At 47.0% G+C, this 10834-nt stretch overlaps 3 protein-coding genes across 3 annotated transcripts; 2 read left to right on the top strand and 1 right to left on the bottom strand.

Moving 5' to 3' along the window:
• Nucleotides 1-1417: 1417 nt before the first annotated feature.
• Nucleotides 1418-3221, bottom strand: ANOM_009563 (uncharacterized protein; the record flags this gene model as incomplete). The annotated part of the gene is made up of 2 exons (XM_015554819.1): nucleotides 1418-2059; nucleotides 2112-3221. The coding sequence occupies 2 exons, from the start codon at nucleotides 3219-3221 to the stop codon at nucleotides 1418-1420; spliced, it is 1752 nt and encodes a 583-aa protein (XP_015403614.1).
• Nucleotides 3222-6854: 3633 nt separating this feature from the next.
• ANOM_009562 (uncharacterized protein) lies at nucleotides 6855-7807 on the top strand (the record flags this gene model as incomplete). The annotated part of the gene is made up of 2 exons (XM_015554818.1): nucleotides 6855-7610; nucleotides 7676-7807. The coding sequence occupies 2 exons, from the start codon at nucleotides 6855-6857 to the stop codon at nucleotides 7805-7807; spliced, it is 888 nt and encodes a 295-aa protein (XP_015403615.1).
• Nucleotides 7808-8856: 1049 nt separating this feature from the next.
• Nucleotides 8857-10689, top strand: ANOM_009561 (HoxN/HupN/NixA family nickel/cobalt transporter; the record flags this gene model as incomplete). Its single annotated transcript, XM_015554817.1, has 7 exons — nucleotides 8857-9081; nucleotides 9161-9171; nucleotides 9248-9320; nucleotides 9377-9462; nucleotides 9514-9792; nucleotides 9845-9990; nucleotides 10055-10689. The coding sequence occupies 7 exons, from the start codon at nucleotides 8857-8859 to the stop codon at nucleotides 10687-10689; spliced, it is 1455 nt and encodes a 484-aa protein (XP_015403616.1).
• Between the last annotated feature and the right edge of the window lie 145 nt (nucleotides 10690-10834).

Raw genomic sequence — 10834 nt, 5'->3', positions numbered from 1 at the left:
AATCAAGACAAAAAGAAATTTACCGGCAATTTAGCTCTCCCCATCACCCGAGTGGGGGTTGGCTGATTCCTTGATAGTCGACCCATACAGAAACTCACCTTCTTAGTGTTCCCTCATAGCCGAATGTGTTAGGTAACAAAAACCCCATTAACCGGCAGCTTATCTTCCCCAGAATATGCACAGCCCATGTCTCGGGGTGTCGGGGCTTGTCGCTTGTATATGTAACCCAAGAGTCTCTTTTCCTTGCCCAGGATTTCGCCAAGTGCAAAGGTCAGACCATATATATTGAGTAGTCAATGATTTGTTATCATCGTTGATATCTCTCCGCCCAATAGGATTGCTTTGCAGCGGCGGAAGGAGAGCGGGCATGGAAGCTGCATGAAACCGGAGATTATGCCAAGAGAGAGGGGTATCCAGTCTTAACATCATAGAGACTGATCTTGATACTTTTCCAATCATTCGCTAGCGAATAGTAGTAAAAGTTAAAAGAGAACTTAGAGAAGCAATAGAAGTTATAATACTACATAGAAGTCAATTATTCAAGAACCTCGTATCTAGAGAATAAATACGATAAGCCCTTTATTACTTCGAGGCCCTGAGCATCAGACAGACTAAAATAGTAGAATATCCAAGTAGATTTAAATAATTCATAACTTATCGCTCTTTAGAAAGCTGGATCATTGCTCGTCCTCCCGAAAGGCTCACCTACTTTCTGGACAGTCCCTTTGACCGTTCAGACTCTTAAAAAGATCAAATACAACTGCTCTATAGGGATGAGACATGATTCTTCCATTATTCTAGGAATTGAATGTTGTTGATATGAAAGTTTTACTGATACTTTTGTTCCTGTTTCACGAATGCTTATGATTTCAAAAGAAAGTATCAGGATAGGTCCGTTTCTGTGGGGTGTGCAATGCAAAGAAAGAAAAATAGTTGTCTATTTATGCTGTATTCCTCCTTCTACAGAGTCAGCTATGATAAACAAATAAACCTCCCCTCTCCCTTTCTCTTGGCCACTTAGCTACTATTTAACTTCAAGTCTCTTGTCCTCGTAATAATGTTACCTCCACGTGATACTCTGCATGGCCCAGTAATTCAAAGACAGCTAGCTATGATAAGCAAACTAGATAAGAGCTGTATCTCCCTCGTCCCAGGCAGAACTAGATAAGTACATTGAACTTCTCCTAGAATTAGGCGATCTAAACCATACTTGAAAAATACCCCAGGACGAAAACTAGCACATACTGCTGTCGTCGGGGTGGGGACTCTGGGGAGTAACGCTCAAACTTCAGCTAAAATACAGGCAAGCACTCTGCTAAGAACAAAAACAATCAAAACACTGCCTGAATACACCTGAGCAATGGCTCTCATACCTTTGATACAAACTAGTGCTCGAGAAGGCTCTCCGTTGTAGCTCCTAAATCGCAGAGAAACTGCGTCGTTGAGATTCGAGCTCACCCAAGTTCCAGTTTGCCGCTGGTAGTGTGTTGAATGGCTTGTTCGGATTTTCGATCTCTCCACTGAGTATGGTTGAGTTCTTTATGTCCTGTGGGAGAAGAAAACCCGCTTTGATCATGGCATCCTGTTTCTCTACCTCAGGCTGACTGACAAGGAGGCAAGGGCGCTGAAAATTCTGGAAGACCACCGCTTTCGCAGCCGTATCCGATGGTCGACCAAGACAAAGAGGGGCCCCCGACCAGCCATCAGCTGGTGCGTACTCCGCACCCGTGTGCCACAGTAAGAACGCATTTTGAGACTTATCCTCTCTGTTCCATGTGTATCCCGTGCCTAGAACTGCAGCTCTCGTGAAAAGGGTTGAGTCCAAGTTACCCTTGATCATTCGCCATCTCCCAACGTTCGTCTGGTGACAGACCACATATACCTCTTGTCCGTCGAGGGCAGCAGAGTAATCTGCCCACCCGGTTATTGATGGATAGCCGGGTGGGCTGACTAAATCTGGGAGCGCAGGATCAGAAATTAGAGAAAGGTCGTGACTGTACCCTGCTGGGTATGGTTTAATATAGCTTGGCTGGTCATACGTGCGCGTTATGGTCCCAAGCTAGGAGTGTAAGACAAGTATAACTATGCAAGATTTAGATTGATGAACATACCTTCCGGTTATTCAAGGCAAGCCACGCATCTCTTCCCACGGGGCTATTGGTAAGCACTCCTTTGGGAACGATGAAGGGACCATCGCTCTCACCGAACTTGACTGGCAGATATCGCATCAACGACTTTTTTGCCTTGTCAACCATCATCCGAAACAAATGCATCATGTTTGCCGGCGTCGAATCTCCCGGGCAATGTACAAACCCATGCGTTACGGTTGTGATGGCGCAGGAACCATTTTGCAGCTGGAGCTTGAGTCCTAGGCACCCTGCACGAGTGTCGTGCTGCCCATCCACATCGGCACTCACACCCAGGCCAGATTCGATGGGAGTTGTTGTCAGCTGATAGCGGGCAACATCAAAGTATACGCGCAGGCCGGCCAGCTCTAAAGGCCAAATCTGAGTATACGCATGGTGCACATATTGCACATGCTCGAAAAGAACGACTATAAAACCAGCAATAAGTACCTCGACACCTACAGCCTCTGGAAACAGTTCTCGAAGGCTGTCAAGATCCGTGGGCCTCAAGAGTCGCCTTGGGTTAATGTATCGATCGAAGTGCTGATTGTATTTACCAGGGGACCTCGGAGTGAGAATCCCCGTGGGGATATACTCCCAATAATCCCCGGGATAGTAGTGTATAGCGCGCCCACCTGCGTAGACACCTTCCGATCCGGTAATAGGGGAGTCGACGAGCCAGACAGCCTCACCGAAACCGGATTCCGAGACCCATACTCTCTTCTTGGAGGATAGAGTAGGGTGGTGATTTCTGACGAAGCATTCATTTTGCTGATCGACACTTGTGATTGATTCTGCGCGAAACGTATCCGCTTTCGACCCGTCTTTAGATGGGGAATCTACAATAGATATACCTCGATTAGCGCTAAGGAGCCATCTAGTTAACTGTGGATCAGAGGCCAGGATATACATACATGGCACTAGCCGGATCGAAAATGGATCATCCGGTGTTTCACACGGAAAGATATCTATGTCGGTGGCTGGAACATGAGGGTATACGAACCCGTTTGTTTTACGGCGTTTAGAACCGGAGACCTCCATCAGGCCGTGATCTTGTGTTGCTGGCAAACGAATCGGATAGCTTGTTGGGGGCATAGGTTGTTGAACTTCCGACGACACCAACGCAAACGGGGTCGTGGGTGTCGAGTAGTGCAAACGGGAAGGTACGATCGAAAATGATGATTGATACACGTAACTCAAATGGATTGATATCATAATGACTTGATCATAGATGAGTCCCACGTAACTCGGCGGGATTAATATCGTAATGACTGGATCATGGATGACTGCCCACGTAACTCAGGGGAACGAATATCATGATTGCTTGACTGAAAATGACTGATTCAGGTAGCAGCATCCCACCTCTATAACTCGGAGTGATCAATATCATAGTGACTTTGATCATAGATGACTGAGCGACCCACATGCTCAGACTTATGATGGTAGGTGATAACAAGATGAGGGGAAATAGATGAGAACTTGAAGTGAAGTGAAAGCGGGAGAATACATGATTTAGCCGGGGCAACAGACAGTGAACTGTAAGACTTGTTCAAATTATTCGATTTATTGACCTGTTTGCTTAAGCTATTTAGATTATCGTTTGACTGGTACTGGCTTACAATAGTCAAAATAGCCGCAACGGTTGAATTGAATCGATTGCACAAATTGAATAGATTAAAAGGTTCAAAGGGGGAAGTTGGTGACTATTCAGCTACTTCTAAAGAAAAGGTATAAGTATATATACATACCTATATTCTCTATTACTGTAGAAGTCAGAAAAAAGAAGAAGAATAGGAATATTGTGCGTTGATAATTTGGCTAGATGGTCGATTTGTGTCCGCCGTACCAGCGGCTGGCACATCGACATTTCTCCCAACAGGTAGTAGTCGCAGATTAAGATTTGTATATCAAAATTAACATAGTCGATGATAGCTACACTTACACCAGATTCAACAATATATAGTCTTTGCCAAGGTTATCAATACTGTCATTGCAATTGAGAAAGAAGGCTACACCAGGAAACCAACAAACCAGAATAATACAGATATAAACTTTAGCGGCTAGACAGGGACATATCCCTCCTTCGCAAGACTGATCTGAGCGTGATAGCGTAAGCGGCTAATTACCAGAGGAAAAATCTCTTTTGGATTGCGACGAGACTGGACAGGGCACAGGTCACAACGTCGAATATCAAGTGGCTGAGGCGGGTCACTAGTAGGCATTAGGAAAAGAATTTCAGTCTGTGTACGTCTCGGGATCCCTTGTCGGTCATTTCTGTAAAGTTCGAGGACTCCGCTAACTGAGTTATTTGCATGCTTCGTCCACTTAACAAGAATACCGATTTTTATCGCCCTATTGCCACCAATGAGTAACCTATTCATGTCATCAAGTAGGCTATTATATGACTCGCTCCATCCAGCCTCTGCGACAAGAGTTGGAAAGGACTGCGATGGGGGGTGGCGAAGAGCATCTGGTTTCTTTCGAAAACCACGATATGGACTATTTGTAAACGACAATGCTGTAGACATAGTATTAATAAAGGTATAATCAAAGTTGTCAGCTGAACTCACTTGTCCCTTGTTGTAGAAGAAGCAGATCTAATTCTGTTAAATTTAGACAACCTGTTATACCGGCGTTGCAAATTGAGATTGAAATCCATTCGGCGATACAATTATAGGCATAAGTTGGCCTGATTTTGAGTCGTAAACAACAGCTGTCTGGGTTATAGCTTTTTCGAATACAAGGGAGATCCTGCTCGACTTCTCAGAGGAAATCCTCCTACCCTGGCGGAACGTTGGTAACCACGAGCTCATGAAAACCCTTAGTCTCACGAAGAGTATTGTAAATATTCTTCTCAAACTCTGGCTGTATTTTGAACCGATCTGCAGAGACCACAGTCCTTGATGAGACGCTTGTGGGAGTTAACGTAAGAGTAGGCATAGTAATAGCAAAGGGACATAAGTGAGGGATAAGGGAAGAAAAGAATAGAGAAAGAGAAAAAGAGAGAGAAATATATTATACCCCTGGGGCTGTTTTTGAATTACCAACAGCCAGTTAGCTAACCAGTAAGACTAACCAGGTATATATAGGGTATTCTAGCTAGATGATAGTAATTCACAGTTCTTTATACAGTTAGTATATCTTAATTCCCTTTCTCTATATTCCTTCCTTTATTCTGTCCCCAGCTTAATTAAATAGCTTATACTAACAATTATATCTAAGACTGCGGCACGATCCATAATATCTATGGATATCCCGGCCCCACTCGCTCCCGGACCACAGAACAAGTTAGTCACCTCGCCGTCCTGAGCAGCCCACGGAGCAACCTGATCGCTTATCCTAATACTTAGGCTGGTTGTCTTATTTGATCCTATGTTACCTCTCTGTTATATAAGATTCTCCGACGCTAACTGTATTATCTACTGCTTTCTTCTGGTACTCCTTACATAGGAGCGAAGGCCGGGATATAATATACTCTTATATTACTATAGTAACCTCTCTTACCTTCTCTACACTGGTAGTCGACTTAGCCTTTCCTTTAGCCTGTGTAAGAATTTTGAGCGCCTCGCTATCTATACGCTGTATTAATTATTATTTATTTTATAATACAGCAAATATACGGCAATAATGTATGTAGCGAAGGCCCGAGATTGAAGCTGTAGGTTAAATATCGATACTAACCTTATGGATGGGCGGAATAGTCGACGGCTTCAGGTGCTGTTGACGCCCTCCTTAACCAAGAATCAAAAATCACTCAAAGCGGGGTACACACCATTATCCCAGGAAGAACAGTGACCGGAGATACTAGCGCAAGCTAAAGTCAACACTAAATGTGAGCTTCCTTCCAGAACCAGACGTCAACCGCCGGGCATATGCAGGATTTCAATAGTTTCTGTAAGTGCTTACCCTAAGGCTGAGCACGCTGCAGGTGCATCCCCCAGGAGCAACGCGTCGGGTAATTATTGGAGTGGAATTACAGTTGAGTCGGCCTTGAGCGGGGGGCACGAACTTTGGCGCCAATCTTCGGGGGAGATGGAAGCCACTTGGATCTGACTTTTACGGCCCAGAGGGGGCGCGCTGAACGAGGGGAACTAGTAATAGTAGCACAAGTGTTGGTTCTGGGTTAGTTTGGTAGAATGTTCTCTATGTTATCGTGGTGTGATGGTTGTATCTGAAGAAGTCGTTGTTTAGGGTTATCCATTTTTAGAACTGTTAGGTCCAATGACCCTGAATATACTCCGTACTAGGAAAATAAACGGCTAATTGATGCTATTTTCGTACCGTTGTTAGCCAATCAGACCTCGACCATATGCTGATCCTGCAAGGCTAGAGGGTGACCATCTGCAGGCGGTCGTCAAGTTGTCACAGTCGGCGCTTAAGGTTATCGTGATGGGGCCATTGGATTGGGTTCCGTTCCCTTGGAATCCAATCTGATTGCTGCAACAATTTGCTATGATTAGAACACCCAATTTAGAGGAATTTGGTGTGTTGACCCTCATGACAAGAATACCTTCCCCTCTTTCAGTTGATTCCCATCTGGCAGGATGAGAGAAAAAAATATAATAATATCTGGATGGGTTTCCCCAGGCCCTCCGCCCTCTGCTCTTTTTCATCATCAGACCCTCCAGAGAATAACCTGGGGTTGTTTGTGGGTTGGAAACCACACTACTTACTCTGAACAATCTTCAATATTCTATACTCCATCTGCTCTTTGATTAGTTCTCCATCATGGGTGTGATTCGTCTACCACGCCCAACGGGTGTTTATGTGCCCACTTCTCCCATTCGCAGTCTTACGACCGACATGATCTCTAGTCCCCTTTCTCCTGATTTTACCTTTGACTCGGAGACGCTTCCCCCCTCAATTCTTCCCGCCCTCGAGTACATCTCCTACAAGCTCGAGCAGAAGATGATGCATGCCACGTTGCTAGTGGGTCGTGGAAAGCCATACCCCACCGGCGAACCGTCCGATCTGATGGTAATTCCCATCGAGGACCTTGACCAACAAACATGGCGGACCGTCTACCGCGCCGTGGTCAAAGCTGGCAATAAGTTCTCCCTGGGTCAGAGCTGGACAGACGCCCTAAATCGCAGTCAATACGAGCGTCAGGCCAACGAGTACCTGGTTCAACAGTCGATCATGCAGAACGAGGTCATCTTCAGCCGAGAAGGCCTCACGTTGCTCAATGTAGACCGCATCTATACATTTAAACGTCGGCTGTGCATCCTTTCCAACCAAGGCAAAAATCCCGAAGCGTCCTGTGTCACATCCTGCGTACAGCTCCTACATCGCACCATTGGGGATTTTCAGGGCCGCCCGTTCAGTAAAGCATTCTTTCACCGCGTTTATGAACAGCTCGACGTGCGGGACGAACTCCTGACCCACATCGCCCAAACTTATAAGAAGCAGTTCGGCCAGGAAGGGATTATCTTGCCGCCGCGGGCGCGGGCAGAGCACAGCAGCCGGAACTCCCCGAAGCGCACCGTGCGGGCGCGCATGGAGGCCAATCCGCCGAGATATAGGCTGCTCCGACAAAACGGGGACCCAAGACCCCACAGTCTGCTTCGGATGTCACCCCTATTACGAGGAACGAGTGGAACATCCTTAATTCCAACCTGCAGCAGACTAAGCCGACCGTCACCAAATGGACGCCGTCGCCGACTGTTCTCGCCGCCGCTTGATTTGGGGAGTGGAGAGCCAGATGCCAGTCGGCATCACATGCTTAACCCTTACTTTTCCTATCTCCAAGTCGGAAGACTGCTACTGCTTTGTTGCGGCCAGAACATTCCGAGATGGTTCGTATCCGTCCATCTGCCAAACATGCCTTGGCCGGTCCCAAGTGGATCTGGCCCAAGATATCGGCGAACCGGCCAACTCGGCCTTAGTTCCCAACGCCATAACTCAAATCTATGGGGTATGAGACTATGAGCACTTCCAGGGTACGATTCGTCGCGTCATCGGCCCGGGAGATCATCCCGCGCCTTCCAGAGTGATATCTGGAACTCGGTCCGCCTCAACATCAAAATCCATCCCCCATCCCCTCAAGGGATAGAGGAGGGGTGATGAGCAGTAAAGACTGGCGAACGTTAAAACGAAACAACGTTGTATATAGGTTTAAAATCAAATTGACACATACGTATCGAAGCACTTGTTATCACGATCTTTGCGTAGTGGAGTAGGGTTGCAACGGCATCCTCCGACTGGCGATGCCGAGAGAGGGTGGAAGTAGTGGGGCATCGGCAGTCATCGGCCGTGGTATCGCAGATGAACTCTGCACTTCGTATGGGCTGAAATTGACAAAAAGCAAGGTGACGTTCGTGTAGAGAAGGATATTATTCGCTTGTCATATCGCTTTCACAGGTCATTCTTCTCCTCCACCGCCGATCCCAGGTCGGAAACCATTGCGAAACCGCGTGAAGCGCAAGGGATTCGAAGGATGGAACTCGGCCACAGGCGAGGAAACAAGCTTTAATTTGCTCAAATCGACTTCGTCCAGTTCTCTTGGCTCTTTGTGTCTTTGCTTTTCTGGATCCACCATTGGCTGCCATTATTGATAATAAGTGTTACTCTTATCTATCATTTTCTTCCTACCCCACATATGAAATAAAGCTTCATCCACCCCAACCACGCACAGCACACGACACAGACACACAATTTCAAACCCGAATAGACCGTACAGTGAAAAGAGACGGGAGATCACAATCGCCAATTCAGATTCAGATTCTTCATCATGCGGGAATCGTCCCCTCCCAGCTTCGCGGAGCCCTTGTCAGACTCCCAGAGCGTCGTCGATACAAAAAAAGGCAAATGGACGCCAAAATCACTCATTCGACATGCTGAGCGCTCCCATCGTCGGATACCGGGAGTCCGCAAAATCCCCTTTCCGGCCCTTGCTATCATCCTATTCATTGCATTCATCAATGTACTGGTATGGATTGCGGCTGCTATTGTTCTGGTAAGCTATCCCCGATGCCATAACGAAAGTCATTGTACCTGGCGCTCTATTTTAGTGTATTCGCTAACGTATCTCTCAGCGTTACTATCCGTATGTTGTCCTGCTCAACTAGAAGCTTAATATCTGTGCTGCATGGGAAACTTTGTCGATACTGACAATGCTATAGGTCTCTGGTCTCGAATGCCGTCCTCGCATATACCTTAGGGTTAAGGCATGCCTTTGATGCTGACCATATCTCAGTATGTGCCCTGTACCGTGTGCAAATAAAATAACTCGATCTAACATACAATGTTAGGCTATCGATTTAATGACGCGTAGGCTGCTGGCCACGGGTCAAAAGCCCGTCACTGTGGGAACCTTTTTCTCCCTGGGTCACTCCACGTGCGTGCTCTTGTTCTATTGATTCCATTGACAGAACTGACAGACTATCAGTATTGTCATCATCACATCTATTGTTGTGGCTGCCACTGCAGCTGCCGTGTCATCCCGCTTTGACAGCTTCAGCACTGTTGGCGGAATTATTGGCACATCCGTCAGTGCCGCTTTTCTCATCTTGCTAGGTCTCATGAATTTCTACATCCTTTATAAGCTGTACAAGCAGATGCAGAAAGTCTTAGACCTGCCCGAAGGCCAAGAAGACGAGGCCTGGAAGATTGAAGGAGGTGGAGTCCTCTTCTCTATCCTGAAACGGATGTTCAAACTGATTGACCGGTAACCTGCCCCGTATCCAAAATGAAACGAACGCTGGCTAACAGACTCTCAGTCCTTGGAAGATGTACCCGCTTGGTATTCTTTTTGGTCTTGGATTTGATACATCTTCGGAGATCGCTCTCCTTGGAATTTCCTCTGTTGAAGCTGCGCGAGGCACAGATTTCTGGGTTATCCTGATCTTCCCAATCCTCTTTACAGGTGTGTTTAGGACCCAATGCAGTCCAGTTACTGGTAAAGAATTCTTTACTAACACCCACCTTAGCTGGAATGTGCCTCCTCGACACCACTGACGGGGCCCTCATGCTCTCGCTATACATTCAGCCCGCTGCCAACTTCCTCCCACCAAAGGAAGACAGCTCGACCGCCGAGACGCCGCTCATCGGCGAGGACCACGAAATCGCGCCATCGCAGAACCACCGCGACCCCATCGCGTTTTTGTACTACTCTATCGTGCTAACCTGCTTGACCGTGGTCGTCGCCATCGTGATCGGAGTCATTCAGCTTCTCACTCTCGTGCTCAACGTCGCCGAGCCGACTGGCAAATTCTGGGATGGGGTGCAGACAGCCGGCGACTACTACGACGCTATTGGCGGCGGTATCTGCGGGTTATTTATCATCATCGGCGCTCTCAGTGTTGTCGTCTACAAGCCATGGAGGAGATGGGTTGCGAGAAGACACGGAAAGACCATTGTGACCGACGAAGAAGGAAACCAGGATAATGTCGCGGCACCAAGATCGGAGACCCCTATTTTGAGCGAAGAACGGGGCGGTGCTTCCGGTACTAGCATGGTGCTGTCAGTAAGAAAGCTGCGTCTCAGGTTGCGGTGCAGCCGGTGGATGGGCCTGCTTGAGGCGGATTGGAATAAGATGCATGCGTGCATGTTGACATGGGGTTAGAATTTGATAGTGGAGGACTATACACGAGTATGAAACTGCTTGAGATATGCATAATATGACAATATAAAGGTTTGATTTTCTAGCGTGCTGCACGATGCATTGCGAAGTTCATGATATAGATTGACCAGGGTCCAGGGATGCCTTT

This window comes from Aspergillus nomiae, assembly GCF_001204775.2.
Source record: "Aspergillus nomiae NRRL 13137 chromosome Unknown contig00323, whole genome shotgun sequence".
NCBI lineage: Eukaryota > Fungi > Ascomycota > Eurotiomycetes > Eurotiales > Aspergillaceae > Aspergillus > Aspergillus nomiae.
The sequence above is the reverse complement of the archived record's forward strand: the minus strand, read 5'-3'. Positions and strand labels throughout refer to the sequence as shown.